General features: G+C 40.1%; 1 protein-coding gene across 1 annotated transcript in view; it reads right to left on the reverse strand.

Annotated features, from left to right (window-relative positions):
* Positions 1–1,955: 1,955 nt before the first annotated feature.
* The window catches only part of STXBP4 (syntaxin binding protein 4), a 228,133-nt gene continuing 213,548 nt past the window's right edge, over positions 1,956–16,540 (reverse strand). The window contains exon 17 of the mRNA XM_027568028.1: positions 1,956–2,060. Coding sequence (XP_027423829.1) covers positions 2,051–2,060 — 10 coding nt within the window. The 3' untranslated portion in view covers positions 1,956–2,050. The remainder of the gene's footprint in view (positions 2,061–16,540) is intronic.

The following is a 16,540-nucleotide window of genomic DNA, read 5'->3' on the forward strand; positions in this document are numbered from 1 at the left end:
CGGGAGCCGGGAGCCCGACGCGGGGCTCGATCCCAGGATTCTGGGATCATGACCTGAGCTGAAGGCAGACGCTTAACCATCTGAGCCACCCAGGGGCCCCCAAAATCATAATTTTAAAATGAACATTTATTATTCAAATAAAACAGTACCATCATTATGTAAACATTATAATAATAAAGTGTAGCTGCCTTTAAAAACTGCTCTTGTAATTACTGCTTTAACCCCAGGATGACTGTGGAGGGGAAGCTTATTTCTGCAGCCGCAGCTTACACGCTGCCATGGTAACATCTGGGCTGCAAGTGAACAGTGAAGCCTGTCATAAAAATCAACTTTGGCAGGGGGAAATGACAGTGAATGGAACAATTTTAACTATGGGGGTACTTCCATTAGACAAAGTATATGTACAACTGTCTCCAGAGAGAAAAAAAATATTGGAGAGTCTCCTCCCTGGGACCATCCTTAATAAAGTGGAGAGCAGTGGACCATTGAGTTGGAGACACAGAGCGCAGCCGCCGTTTACTTAGCCTTTTCCACTTTTTTAAAATGGTTTTGTTTTTGTTTTTAACATACACATTATGTTTTTTAATTGTTAAAAGTATGTGCTGAAACTGCTCCTAGAAAATGGATTTTTCTCTAGCAAGTTAATTTAGCTGTACATTCAATCAAATTTGAAATCAAACTATATTTCTCCTTCAGGGTAGATTCCTCTGAAAATCATCTCCAGACTTTGGCAGGAGTAACTTGACTGCAAGATGGAGAGAATAACAAGGCTGGGAGCGGGGTGGGGGGAGGAAAGACCAGTAAATTAAGTACCTGTCCACCTGAGTTTGAGTCCTAGTTCTGTCTCTTATTAATTTGTGATCTTGGGCAACTAAGAAGATACAGAAGCTCTGTGTTTCTTTTTTCTCCTCTAATATAGGGAAGACAATAATGGTAAAAGTACAAGCAAGTGCTTTGTGAGTTACAAAGAGCTATACAAATGGCAATTATCATTACGGGATTTAATTCCCCTTGAACGTTTTAACTTTCTCTTTACGAGAAAGGCCCTTCTTTAGGAATACCTCCCTAAGATAGTTTCATTAGCCATGACTGAGAAAAGAAAAATGTCCTTTCCGTTGTAAAGCACGGTTTGGTCACATTGTTAATTCATTAATTCACATTCATTCATTCATGAATTCAGACATTCACTCATTCATTCTTATAGATGTCTGACATTTATTGAGATGCTAGTAAATAAAAGGCACTATGCTAGGCCGTGGAGATATGATGAACAAGAATAACTTAAGCTCTGGATTTTTGGGTCTTTCCTTATACTGGGAGATAAAGGCAAAACAAGTGCATGAATAAAAAACTAAATTACAAACTATCATAAGTGCTACAAAGAAACCAAGAAGGGAATTGGAGAGGTTTTACAATAGGAGGAAGATGGGGCTAAATAAATATGATCAAAGAAGGACTATCACAGGAATTAAAGTTCTGAAGGACAGAGGTAGGGGAAGTATTCTGGAGAAACAGCATGTGCAAAGGTCCAGGGGTAGAGAAGAAGCTGGCTTACTGAGAGAGAGACCTGAAATTAGGCCAGTGTGTCTGGGTCATGTAAGTCAAGGGGAGACAGGGTCAAAATAAGTGTGGAGACACATCTAAACTCCAGAATTTTATTCTGTGTGAGATGGAAAACCATTAAAAAGGTTTTCAACAATGGAGGACACAAGTAGCTTCTTGGGCTATTCTACTATGAGTCTTTTTGAGTTAGAATTCTAGTTATTTTGCCAAGTACCTTAGCATACTTAAATATACAAGTACAAAACAAATTCTGGTTATCAGCGCTAAGGGAAATCTGAAGATTAGTCTGAGTTCATTTTTCTATTACCTTAGACATGTAAGTTGAAAACAGGAGTTGGTTTTATTAGTGGAAGGTAACTCAATCTTCCATTTTGGTATGATGGCAAACTTACGATTTTGATGGTCTTTAGAACTGAGGAACAGGAAAGAACAGACTGAGGCTTTTCATCAGGAAGGCATGCATATAATGAACTGAAATTCTTTGAACTTAACTGCATCTAGGGAAAAAACACATTGTTAGAAGACTTTGTTAGCTTCCTATAAGTTTTTTTTCCCCCAAGACAGTCGAGAATTCAGAGTACAATTTTCAGCAAGAATATGAATAAAAGTTTCTGTTCTGTTGTGCTTTCTGTTTTAGGATTTTTGTTCTGGGCAGAATCCTGTCACTGAGCAAGAAATGCTAATTGGACATTTGATTCATCTGGACAGCTGTGAATGGAATTTTTGCTAACCAGCAGCAGATGCAGACCTAAAACAGCATGGCAAATGGCCATTGGCATAGATGTGATGTTAGCTGCATGGTGCCCATGCTCCAATCCACAAGCATTCAAAGCCTTTTTTTTCCTTGAAAGATTTTTATTACATATTTCTGTAAATTAATCTTAGTGGTTGTAAAGAGCCAACCCAATTCATTGGCATGGGAAGAGAGAATCTGTCACAGTCTTTTTTTTTAAATTTATTTTATCATGTTATGTTAATCACCATACATTACATCATAAGTTTTTGATGTAGTGTTCCATGATTCATTGTTTGAGTGTAACACCCAGTGCTCCGTTCAATACGTGCCCTCCTTAATACCCATCACCAGGCTAACACATCCCCCCCCACCCCTCTAGAACCCTCGGTTTGTTTCTGAGTCCATAGTCTCTCCTGGTTTGTCTTCCCCTCTGATTTCCCCCTCTTCATTTTCCCCTTTCTTCTATCTTCTTCTTCTTTTTATTAACATATAATGTATTATTTGTTTCAGAGTTTATTAGTACTCCAAGGAGTGGATAGGTGAAGTTAGATGGGAAATAGTTGCTTTCCAGTTGAAAACACTGAACAGATGCTGGCATTATTAACAGAACTTTGCCTACTTGCAGCTCAGTCCTGGATGGAGCTGTCTGCCACTTGGTCTCCAAGTAATACCCTTTAGTTTATTTAGGGATAAACGCCTTTGGAAATGAACCACCCCAAAACAGGAATTCAGTACATTCAGAAAATGATACTGATCTTTCTTTTTTTCTTTTTCTTTGGATACTGGTCTTTCTTGTTTGCTTTCTTTCTTTTTTTTTTTCTTGTTTGCTTTTTTTTTTTTTTTTTTTTCTTGTTCTTGTTTGCTTTTAAGTCTGATGAACTGGTGAACTGATTTTATATCAGATGCTGGTTTATTTAAGGAGTTACAATTAACCAGGAGTGAATCCTGAAAAATCACTCAGGGAATTTACAATAAAGAAACAAAAAAACATGGGTTCTGTCTCCAGAGATTTTGATTTCAAAATTCTTCTTTGATGATTTTGATATGCACCCCTCATTGAGACTCTCATCAAAATAAGACTTTTAAAAAACTTTAAGATCTCTATCATTAGTTCGACGTGTTGTCTATGAACAGTCACACCACACTCATGCATTATATAGTTCCTATAACTAAAGAATGAGTCGAGAGGAAATCAGAGGTTTGGCATTCCCAAATCCAGCTGGCCTGCGATCCTCCCTATACTTTCCTAGCCTGAATTTCCAAAAGAAATCAGGTCAACTTTTCCAATGTGGGTTTCCTGGCCTTGGTTCCCACTGTGTGAAACTGCGCCCCACTCTCCCTCTCATTCTGTGTAAAATAGAAGATTTTCATTGGTCACTTTCATTTTAGGGGGAAACCACATTTTCCTATGGCCACTTACATCTTTGGAAGGTTGCCCTCTATGAAGAGCTCCTGATGATCTACATGGCAGTTTTCTTGCACATTAGAAACTGTACAAAACATGGAGGTTTTGTTTTGTCTTGAATCTCGCCCTTCTTTCCCTACCTGCCAAGAGATTCTGGTTTTATTGGTTGGGCTTGAGGTGTTTAGCTGTTTTAATGTTTTAATAGCTTTCCGGATGATTTTAAACTCTTTTTTTCTTTTAAAGATTTTATTTATTTATTTGACAGACAGAGACAGCGAAAGAGGGAACACAAGCAGGGGGAATGGGAGAGGGAGAAGCAGGCTTCCCGCCAAGCAGGGAGCCTGATGCGGGGCTTGATCCCAGGACCCTAGGCTCATGACCTGAGCCAAAAGCAGACGCTTAATGACTAAGCCACCCAGGCACCCCCAAGATGATTTTAATATGCAGCCAGATTTAAGAACCACTGGTTCATAGCATCCTAGTCTGGTATCCACAGGTCTAAGGATCTGCCTCATTATATTAAGAACCATCAATAAAGAAAATCATTGGCTGGATTTATTATAAACATGCTGGGATGTGTGCACATTTTCATTATAACCTTATTATAGCTTGGCTATTTATACACCAACATGCAGATCCAACTGAGTTGTCCAATATTTACAGAATGGGACATGTTGTAGGGAGTGGCACATGGTAGGCAGGGATTGGTCATGGTGGGCCTTATCTGCTATCCTGCATTTTGATCTATAGGCAATGGAGAACCATTGAAGGGTTCTCCATTCCATCCAAAGAAGCAGACTTACCATGTATCATCTTACAAAATGCAAGTCATTGTGACTGACCATCTGTCCACAGGCACCAATCACATCACTGCTGAGCCAACCCATAATGAGGGGGTTCAGGCAAGAGTTAATCTACTTAAGAAAATGCAAACCATCCATTTATCCATTTATTCACTGAACAAACATTTATTGAACACCTACTATGTGCCAAGCACTAGGGATACAGAAGGATTTCTCAACCTTGGTACTGTTGACATTTTGGACATATAGGATATTGGGGGCAAGGAGGGGGCAGCTGTCCTGTGCACTAGAGCATGTTTGACAGCATCCTTGTCCTCTACACACCAGATGCCAATAGCACCTTCCACCTTCCACCATGCTTACCCCAAGCTGTGGCAATTGAAATCCCCACTGGTTGAGAACCACTGGCATACAGGGATGAATAAAGCATATCTCCTGTCCTTAAGAAGTTTATAGTCTAAACTGGCAAAGAAAAGATGGGCATTAAAACATAATGAAGGGTAAAAGTATCATACAAACTGTTAAGAGAGCTAATAGAGAAGGGAAAAATATCTCCATTTAGGGTAAGCAAAGAAGCCTTCATGGAGCTAAATAGGCTTTTGAACTGGGCTTTAAAGATGTTCTGGATGCATGAGGGTGAATTGGAAAAGCTGACACTCAGAAGAACCCCTCAGCTCCACAGTCCCATTTAAGGCACTCTTTTGGCATAAGTCACCATATGAGTATTAGCTGATTTGGATCCTATTAATTGGACCAAGGTGGGCACCTAATCAATGTATAGGCTGATTGATGAACCATAAGGTGGCTTGCCAGAAATGATCTAATTGTGTGCTTTCCACCAGATTTTAACTTTTCTCAACCACTTTTCCCTCCAGCTTGATTTTAAGGTGATATGCACAAGTATGACTACTTAATGTTCAGGTTTCATTTTGATTGGTTGATACTTGGGCTACACAGGTCATTATATACCATGAATATACCCCTGACCTCTCCACCCAAGGACATCATTCAGATTGTATTCTATGAGAATGGTGCCCGTAGAGTTGTGAAAGTCACCCTGTTTCTATCCCCTCTCTCCCAGCAATATGTGAGATGGATTAGAAGAGTGAAAGCCTGACATTTCTCTGCTAGACAAGGTTTATGTACAGCCAGGTTTCTTTTCTCTTGTTCTCTTGACCTCCAACCTGACTGACCTTGTGATGGGTGCTTGTATCCTCTGTCTCTATCTCTACCAGTAGAGTGAGCTAGTTCAGAGATGGTGGTGAGAGACCCCACAGCATTTTCCAGTCTAGCCATTAGCAGATTGGGTCCATGAATAAAGTGGATATTTCAATCTCTGCTTCTCCTTGTGTATATTCTTTAAGACTTAGAAGAGCAGAGGCAAGGAATTAGATGCTTTGCACTGAGGTTGTGTTCAGATTGGGTTTCCATGGAGCCATGTAGGAGCTTTAGAATCAGCAACATGGGACAAGGGCTAGGTCACATAGGAGGAGCTCCAGATTCCTGGCTGTCACTCTGTTCCCTTGACCTGGAATAGTTTATCTATCTACCTACCTAACTACCTACCTACCTACCTACCTATCTATCCATCATCTATCTGTCTCCTGGGTAAGATGTAACTTGGAATAAATCAAATAAGAATTTCTACTGTTTAAAGAAAGTTCCATAAGTGCTGATACAATGGTTTTATTGTACTGCCTCAACTTCTCATTTTGTCATCAAGACTACTCTTCTAAGAAACAGCCTGCCTGGGCTTATACCCCAGCTTTATCACCTCTTGTGATGTTATTTGGGGCAAGGTGTAATCTCTCTATGCCTCATCCTTCATCTCTAGAGTGGGGACCACAGTGTCAGCCTCAGGGGATTGCTGTTAGGGTTCAATGCAAGCATATATGTAAGGCATTCAGGAGAGTGCCTGGCACATTGGGAGCATCATGCCAGAGGAAGCACTGACACAGCACCATTTCCCAAGAGCAGGAGGTCTCCCTTTTCTCTCAAATTCCTCCTCTGTTGGATGCTTGTGCCTGGATTTCTCTAATTGGGACAACTAAAAAACACCATTCAATTGTCAATGCTTTTTTTCCTGAGAGTGGTGAAGCCTTAGTCCTTGCCTGTCATACACACTTGCTGTAGGGATTAATTAGGCCCTTTCCCGAGATCAAATCTTGGTGTAGGTAAAGGGTGGTGAGGGAGGAGGCCCAGGAAGAAGAGATGGGGGGCTCCAAAGCCAAATTTCTATTTCTCCCATTTTTCCAAGTGATAATTTCAAGTCCTCCAGCTTAGAAACTTGTTCTTTTCTCTCCATCCTTTAGGTCATTCATATCACCAAATTGTAGATGGCTGTAGTATGGCTCTCAGAGCCACCTCTTCCTTCCCATTGGTCTTTCACCAGCCGAGTGCAGGCCCTCATCATCTCCCTTTTGGACTGAGGTGCTCACCAGGCTCCCCACTGGGTTTCTTAAATTTGGGCTTGTCCTTCTCTAAACCATGATGGACATCACTGACACGTTCTGTGGCCGACTTTTCTCTCAAACTATGCCCAAGGATTAGACAACCCACATTTTTTTTTTTTTTTTTTTTTGGCCTGGCTTAAAATCCTCACAGTTAGGCTCATTATTCAACATTATTTCTGATTCCTGTGCACATGATCCCTTCATCTACTCTGGTCACCCCCCTTCTCCCTCTTTTACTCTTCCCTCCCTGCAAGATCCCTGTTTCCTTACATTTCTCATGGAGTCAATGTCTTCTAAGCTTACTCCCTGCTCAACAATCTAGAATTCATGCTGGTCTCTCAGACTGAAATGTCTTCTTCAAAATATATACCACCTGTCTTTGAATACCCATCTCAAAACACCAGCCCTCTATGATAGCTTTCATGAGTGCTCCAGGCTAAATTCACATTTCTCTTTTCTGAGTGTTTGCTGGCACTCAAATTTTTCTTAGGTCTTTTGTGCATTTGTATAGTGGTTAAGTACATGGTATTGGCAGTCAGACAGATGTGACTCCACGTTTGAAATCTGGCTCGACCAATTATTATCTGAGTAAGTTGACTTCTCTTGGTGTCAATTTCCTCATTAGAGAGGCTGTTTTGGCACAGTGACATAAACACAGAATCAGGGGTCACACTGTTTGGGCTTGGATCCTGGTTTCATCACACACTAGCTGGGTATGCTGGAAAGTTAGTTAACCTCTCCAAGCCTGAATATCTTCATCTATAAAATGGGCATATTAACAATAGAAACTTCAGAGGATGATCATGAGGATTAAATGAGGTAATCCAAATAAAGTGTTTAGCAAATTCCCGGAAATGCTTATTAAAATGGGACCAATCTCTCTTGGGAAGAGTGATTCTTCCCCTCTCCAGGTATTTCTTTCCATTCAGAAGGAGCTCAATGGAGTAAGAGCCCTAGTTTCTTTCCTCCCTTGTACTTGTCATACCTTGGAGGGGGGAGTGTAGAGTGGAGCAAGGGAATTAAGTGACTTGATCGACACATTTGTGAAGAACAAGTAGATTATGCTTGGCTCAGCTCCTCCCTTGCTTCCTCTTGGGATTGGGTTACCCACATGAATTATGTCTACTTCTCTGTTGCTCCCTGCCATACATTTTACAGAGGATTGCCTCTCTATTAGGAGGTCTGCCGTTGTCCAGAGATACCTTGTGTGAGTTTATTTACTTCTGGAGTACTGAAAAATCCAATCATCTGCAAATATATGCTCTATCGATAATAAAGATGATATGTTTGGTATCTTTGTCTTTTTTTCAATTCATTCAGAATTCAGGGAGACAGAATACTCCTTATTGGATTGAATAGCACTTATTTCTTTTGGTTTTGGTGATGCTTAAATTATATAATGCATAAAACTGTACACTAGGGTTTGTATAAATTGGAATTCCTTACTTATGTAGAACAGGAATCTATTGAAAGGCTATAAGATTACTCACATAATCAATAAGAACAATACTCAGAAAGGACAGGAGATAAAGAAGCTCTGGCAAGAACCAGTGGAGAATTGTCTTGGGGCACTGCCACCCAGGATACCAGTTCCAATTACTTTCAGTCTTCTTGTTACTCTGCTCAAAGTTCAAATTCCAGGGAGAGAGTCTCTGATTCATTTGGGTTAGGTCATATGTTCACCCCATAACAGTGAAGCAAGGCATTGTGACTGGGAGCCTCATCAGACAGTGACCAATGGGTCATATTGCCCCCATCCTCTCAGTCACAAAATGGGGAATGAATGCTAGATGACAAAATCAAACAAATATACTAATAATTAGCCCCTACCATTAATAAACATGAATGTAATTATTCTCTCATCAATTCCCTAAGTAGATTAAATGTGTCCTAGAGAGAAATAACTATGTCTTACACTTCTTTACATACTTCACAGCATTAAACATAGTTTCTTTCAATTCTTACATCCAAGAGCACATCTTGATTTCCCCTAAATATCTCCACATCTTATTCCTTGATGCCATGGGTTTTTTGGTTTTTTTTTTGTCCCAAACCATTTTATATCTCATTCCTAGGTAGGCTGTCCTGAAGCATAGTATCTTCTGAGCACACTGGGGCAGTTAGTGAGTATATATTGATTGATGAATTATGAAGATGAATTGTCATTGCCTATTATATTGAAAGGCAGCATGATGAGTAGGCCTTTGCTCAGAAGGCAGAACACAATGTGAGCCATTACTTTTCACTGTTAACTCAAGGATGTGCTTTGATGGTCAAGCACGAGAGAGAGGATAATAGAGTCAGAGAGTCAGAGACTGAGATAGACCCAGAAAGAGACAGAAGAGACCAAGACAAGAACAAGAACTGAGGTAGATGAACTATAGTTTTCCATGGCCCCAGACAGGTCAAAGGAGAATAGTTATTGTTTGGGTAAAAGTTGTTGAGAGACAACCGCTTGGTATTTTGAGAAAGATGGATGGTCCACTGTCATAACCCTGCAAGATAATTTCTTTTGAAAATTACAGACCATGATTATCTTTCATGGTGAAGCGTGCTCTTTCCCCAGTAGCATCAACATTATGGAGCCTGCTGGAAGTATAGAACCTCAGGCCTTACCCCAGACTTATGAATCCTATTCTGCATTTTGACTCCCAGGTGGCTCACATGCACATTATAGTAGCCCTGGGGTATTCAGAGATCATTAGAGGGGAGACTTGGTTTCGACTATTCCCTTCACCACTCTCCAGCATGTGACACTAGCAATGACTTATTCCTCCTGAGTCTCAGCTTCCTTACCTGTATAGTGGAAAAGACATACCTGCACTCATTGTTTTTAGGGCTTCTTGGACATAACAAATGCAATTTGAATGTGCAGGTACTTTGAAAACTGGAAAGGGCCCTGGAATTGGAAGCTCTCCAGTCACTTACTCTATGTGGCTGGGGAGGGGGACAATGACCTTCCTCCTGGCTATCACTTGTGAGTTTAACTTTACCGCTATATTCTTTCTTTCTAGCTCTGAGTAAACTCTAACATGTGTGAAGATGTGAACAAGTCAGCAGATGATGCATTTATTTTTGAACACGTTAATTTCTTTATCAGCTCTATTTATTTTCTGAGGGCATCACTGTATTACATTAATGCTTCAAGTTGTTAACAATACCAGCTGCCACTGCAGGCATCACTTATATTCACAGTGTAAAAGCCCAGGGGGTAGCATGGAAATTGCCATCCAAACCCCAGTGCTGGATTCCCCCCTTGCATGCTTCTCATCTCCCCTTGGGAGAGCAGAGCTACCATTCCCTCCCCTGTTTTCAAAGCTTTTTATTTATGGTAGGATTTGGCTTCTCTGCAGTTTATTTCATTCTTCTCTAGTGGATTTCAAGGCCTTGGGGGAGCAGAGACTCTTCATAGTTTCTTTCTTATCTCTGTTTCCTCAAGGCTTAGCGCATAGTAGGGATGCAAGAAATATCTGCGTAATTCGAGTGGTGGAGGAAAATATAAAACCTACCATTTTATCTTTATTCATTCATTTGTTCTCAACATCAGCAGAACTTTCAGGTAAGTGATCTTTGACAGTATAGACTAGATCTTGTGCTCCCATATGCTTTCATAGCACACTTCAAAATGCTCATCACTCATATATGCATGCATCTTCAGTGAATGTCTCTCCTGACAGTTTGTGAACTCTCTCTCTGATAGCAGGGATCATCTCTTATTCTTCCCCATATCCTCAGGGCCCAGAACAATAGCTATCACATAGTGGGTGTTCAATAAATATCTGTAGAATTAAAATGAGTGGTTTGACATAGATTCCAATTTCTGAAGATTTCTACTACAATACTGTGATTTATAAGAAATATATATTTGGTCATTAATATGACCAATATATCTCTTTTCTTGGTTGTTCTCTCTAGTAAGTAAAATGTTTCTCTGAGTTCTGTGACCTGCTCTAGTAAATTAATCAAACCCGAGGAGGGGGCCTTGGGAACCTTTGATTTACAGCAGATTTACAGAAGCACAGATAATGACCTGAGCTAGTGACTGACATCTGGAGTGTGAGGGGGTATGGGACAGGGGCAGTTTTGTGGGACTGAGCCCTCAACCTGTGGAATCTGGTGCTATATCTGGGTAGAGAGTGTCAGAATTGAGTTGAATTAGAAAACACCCAAGTGGCATCCAGAGAACTACTTGGTGCTGTCTGGGAAAGCTTGCCCCACTTTTCACATTGGAATTGGGTCTAGAGCCCTAATTTACCTACATTTGCTGCTCCTTTCCACAACCAATTTATTTCAACAGTAAACCTTTCCCAGTTGGAAATCGGGCCAATTTCTTCCCAATTTAAAAAGTTGCCCTATCAGTTCTCCCCTCGCCACACCTCACCACTGGCCTACTGCCTGGAGAGAAGGAAAGTAACATTTATTGAATGCCTACTTTCAAAAATATGTGACAAGTGTTACTATCTCTACTTTTCTAGTGACAAAAAATGATGCCCAGAAGGTAAGTGGCATGACCAAGGTCCCAGAGCTACTAGAAGGCAGGATTTCAACCTGCATCTAACTGAATTTATAGTCACTCCTTCCACAGAATGACATTTGCCTGTGTAAGGGATGGAAGATTCTTACATATTTTCTCTCTGGCATCTGTTCTTCAAGGTAGCAACTTTGTCTGAATAGGGCCACAGAACTAACTGGTCGAAGTTTGAGAAGAGTGATATTCTGAATTTAATTCCTTGTATAGATTTATTTTAACATGAGTCACTTTGTAACTCAACCTTCACTCTTCCACACCAAGCGATCTCTTTCCAGCTGGGACACGTAACTTGACCGTGGTTCATTCCCTCTTTCTCAGATCTAGGGCAGTGATGGCCAGCCTGTTTCTTGTAGATGCTTGCTGGCTGATCCTTTCATTGGTGGTAGGAACTGGGTTAAGGCTCAATGTAAGCTCTGATGCAAGTGTGTTTGGATTGTCAAGAAATATATATGTCCCTCTCTCCAGTCTAGAGCCTGTTCAAGTCACATACTTTATAAAGTCTAAAGAAAAAAATGGTCATCAGTATAATTACTGTTTGGCTTTAGACCCATCAATAACCATTATTTAAAAATATATATATTCTCATAACTTATACTTCATTTAATCTACTACTTAATGTTGTAACTGAGTTTTTGAAGCATTCTTTCAACATCCAATCACCAAATACATATTCAATGCCTATCTTACACCAGGCACTTTTTGAGGTACTGAGAATGGCAGGGAGAGAAATCATGGGTCCTGGCCTCAAGTATAATTCATTCCTACAAAGAGTGCTCACATCTGCCTGATGGACTCAAGGGAGGTTTTCCAGAGGAGAAGGCTTTGATGGAGACTGGATCGAGGGAATGAACATGTCTGGAGGCAGTCAGGTGGTAACTGAGAAAAGGATGTTGTATGGTAAGGTCATGGTCCCTAAGAATGAATGTAAAAACAACAAATTCTATAGTCCAATCATTTCTGCCCATGAACTGTTATTTAATGGCTTTAAGAAGAAAAGGATTTTTTTTTAAAAGAAGAGAAAAGGAGCATTTGAAAACATTCAAGGTCACAGTTGTGCTCTGAGCACATTCTAATAGGTTTCTCCTGTCCTTGTGTGGTCATTTTGATAGAAAAGAACTCTGCATTTCAATTGCCAGAAAAGAGCCATCAGGCTGAGCAAAGAGAGAAGCCCTTCATGGGGGCCTTTAAAATCCGGTGTGGCTGCAGTGCTCTTGATGGAGACAAATGGGACAATCTGGTCACTGACAATGGAGTGGCAACTGTGATAAAGGGCCTTCTGTTAATGGCAGTGTCCTCTCCAACCAAGCCACAGGGTGCTCTAGAAAAATGCATGTGCTTTCCAGCCCCATGCATTTTTTTTTTTTTCTCTTGAGAAAGAGAAACAATTTCATCATACACTAAGGGGACCTGGGTCAAAGTTACATTGGGGGCTCTGGTTAGACTTGATGAGTAGATGGGTAGCTTATTTTAAATGGTGGCTCACCATATGACTCATTCATTGCTGTCTCATAACCCAGAAAGCATCTAGTCTAAACTCTTTTTAGAAAAATGCAACCCAGAATGGTCCAGCAATTTATCCAAAGTCACACAGCTGAATAGCACCAGGTCTCTATTAATCCAGTGTGATTTACTGAATGCTTCTGGTATGCTAAACACCTCATTAAGCCATGGATTATTTTCAATGGAGAGGCAGCATCCAGTTGTGAATCAATGCTTGCTGCTTTTGGGCCTTGGACTAGTTGCATAATCTCTAAAGCCTCAGTTTTCCCATCTGCAAAATGGAGGAGATAATAATAGTCCCTGTTGCCAGGACATCATGAAGGTTAAGTGAGATAATGCATTTAGAGATCAGCACGGTATCTGGCCGACTTAATACTGGGGTCACTGTGATTTAATCCTTCTGGGCTCTTCTGCCAGAGCAAAGATCTTTACTCTAATTATTATTTTTGCCTGCCCTAAAGGTGGTTATCAAAGGTTTATTCTCTCTGTGTTGCTTCCATTCTAAGCCCCTCTAAATCCCCGACTGACAACTCTGGAGGGCTGAAGCTTATTTCCTTCACAGCCATCCCCTTCTCTAGATAGCTCCTTCCTCCTCCTCCAGGTTCTTGGCAGCCTCCAGGGGAGGCCACATTCAGATGTGTTCTCTCAATACACTCTCATACCCTTGGGAGGGAGCTTTGTCAATGGTATGTCCCCATCTCCTGAATCCATTCTTAGAGGAACAGGGGCCAGCCCCTGATGGAATATCATCCATCTCTGAGCCCAGCCAGGTTTGGGTTGGCTCACAAGATCTGGGACTTTTCTTAGTCTCTGACATTCTAAGAAAGGGTTCCATGGAGCCCTGGAGTTAAAAAAACACACACATAATAAGCAGCGCTGCACATCAGCCTTTTTGGCAAGAATCAAGGGAAGAGAACAGCTCAGCACATACTTGGCTGTGCACACTCTTAACAGCATAATTGAGTTTTCCTGGTCCTTTGGAAGCTTGATCACCTCTAATGTAACCAGTCATCTTCTCAGCAAGGTTTTTGCACGTGCATGAACACCCTGCTTCTCTGGTCTCCTTTTGCAAATGATCCTCCCTGTGAGTGAGCATGCAACCTACTTTTGTGCACAGCTAGTTGGAGGGAATGCTGGCCATTCCAGTGTGCATTAATGATGCCAATACATTTCTGAGGGAGGCAGAAACTTCAGCAGAGGTCTGGAACAGATTTGTGAAATACTCTATCTGCATAAGGCAGCCCTCATCCATCAGTGAATTCCTTAGCCCCACAGCTTGTGAGGCTCATTTGAATGGTTACCTTTTGTGGTTTCTTTGTCCCTTTTAATTTGAGGAATGAGCTTTTAATTTTGGATCTCTTAAGGAAATTTTGGAGCATCTTGTCTTGTTCTTTTTGTCATCTGGGAAAATGAGGATGTAGCTTTCAAGTGGGGCAAGAGGAATGACTGTAGAAAAAGAGACTTTTTTTTTTTGGTTGGTAGGGGGAGACTTACATCACGTCCATTTGCCGTTTTAAACTTAGTGACAACTGGTCCTCAGAGAAGTTAATTGATTGGCAGAAGATCACAAGGACCTTGTATATTTCTCCCCAGGTTAATCTGCCTCCAAAGACCATGCACTACAACAGGGATAAAATGATTTCATCATTTTATTACCTCTTCTCCAAGTCAGGAGTTCATTTTTTATCCTCAAATTAGCCTTCTCAAACTTCTTTCTGTGTTCTTTTGATGTAAACATCATGCATCTTTTAGGATCTGGGGCACTGCATATTTTTCCCATTTAAATTCCAGAAAGGATATATTTGCCTTACATACTTAGCTTTTTTCCAACACTACATGGTTTGATTTATTAAACAAAACCACCCAAGTTTCTTCTAATTTGATTTGTGTTGAAATTATTAATATACAGTGGAGCAATTAATTCTTAAAATCTCTTTTCCCTACTGATGTTAGCTTGAAATATAGCTAGAGATTTTCTTTCCACATACTGTTATTATCCTGAAAATTCCTATTTGTGGCATTCAGTATCTAAAGGCATTTGTCCCAAACTACTTGTTTAATTCATATTTTTGGTCATAAATTCATTTATGTTTTAGTGTCAGTAATAATTTGGGAGGCACTTATAAATAAGTACTTGTACAATAGCAATAGGACCTCTGTTTAATAGAGAGCATGTGCAACGGGGTTGGCCTACATAATTTTGCAGTTTGGGAAGCTGCAAATTGTTGTCCATCGCTGGGGCTCTGGATTCATGGGTGGAGCCACCAGATGACAAAGCAGTCTGGATTTATCCTGATGTACCATCCTGATGGTACATCACAGGATGTTTCACCCTTAAGTATGATTTTTGCTGTGGATTTTTTGTATAGGTGTCCTTTGTAAGATTAAGAAAGTTCCTTTCTATTTGGGGCTTGTCATAAGATTTTAAAATCATAGAATGGACCTCCCCCTGCTCATGCTCTCTCTCACTCACTCAGTCTCTTTCAAATAAATAAATAAAGTCTTTTAAAAAAATCATAGAATGGAGATGACTTCTATTAAATGCTTTTTCTCCATTAAGATGAAAATATATTCACTAGCCTTTATTTTGTTAATGTGGTGAGTTAATTGTTAAGTTTTTCAACATTAAACCAATCTTGCTTTCTCAGAATAAATCTTTCTTGGTCATAATACATTAAACCTTTTTAAACACTGCTGTATTTCATTTCCTAATATGTTGTTTATGCTTTTTGCATCTTCATGACTGAGATGACCCTGTCCTGTTCACTTCTTATAACGTCCATGTCAGATTTTGGCGTAACAGTTTTGTTGGCCTCATAAAATAAGTTTGGGAGTTTTCCATTTTATGCTGTTCTCTGAAGCAGTTTGTATATAATTGGCTATGTCTTCTTTATTTTTTTAATTTTATTTTTTTAAAGATTTTATTTATTTGACAGAGAGAGACACAGCGAGAGAGAACACAGCAGAGGGAGTGGGAGAGGGAGAAGCAGACACCCTGCCGAGGAGGGAGCCCGACGCGGGGCTCGATCCCAGGACCCTGGGACCACGACCTGAGCCAAGGCAGATGCTTAAGGACTGAGCCACCCAGGCACCTCGGCTATGTCTTCTTTAAATGTTTGGTAGAATACACTAATGAAGCCATTTGGCACTGAGTTTTCTTTGTGGAAAATTTAAAATTATGGATTCAATTTCTTTGATGTTATAGGATGATTCATATATTCCATTTTTCCCATGTTAGTTTTAATAAATTGTATTTTTAATGTTAATTTTCTGTTTTATCAAAGTCTAAAATTTAATGACCTAAATTGTTTATAATATTCTCTTGTTATCTTTTTAGTATCTGTAAGATCTGTAATGATTTTTCCCTTTTTCTGACCAAAATAGGTTATTTTTCTTCTGTTTTTCTCTTGATTAGTCTTGCTAGATAGTTACTTTTATTATTAGTCACTTTTATTACTCTTTTCAAAAGATCAACTTTGGTCTTTGCTGATTTTACTATAAGTTTGTTCTCTCTTTCCTTAATTTCTGCTTCTACTATTTTTTTCCTTT

Source organism: Zalophus californianus, chromosome 16, assembly GCF_009762305.2.
Source record: "Zalophus californianus isolate mZalCal1 chromosome 16, mZalCal1.pri.v2, whole genome shotgun sequence".
Taxonomy (NCBI): Eukaryota; Metazoa; Chordata; class Mammalia; order Carnivora; family Otariidae; genus Zalophus; species Zalophus californianus.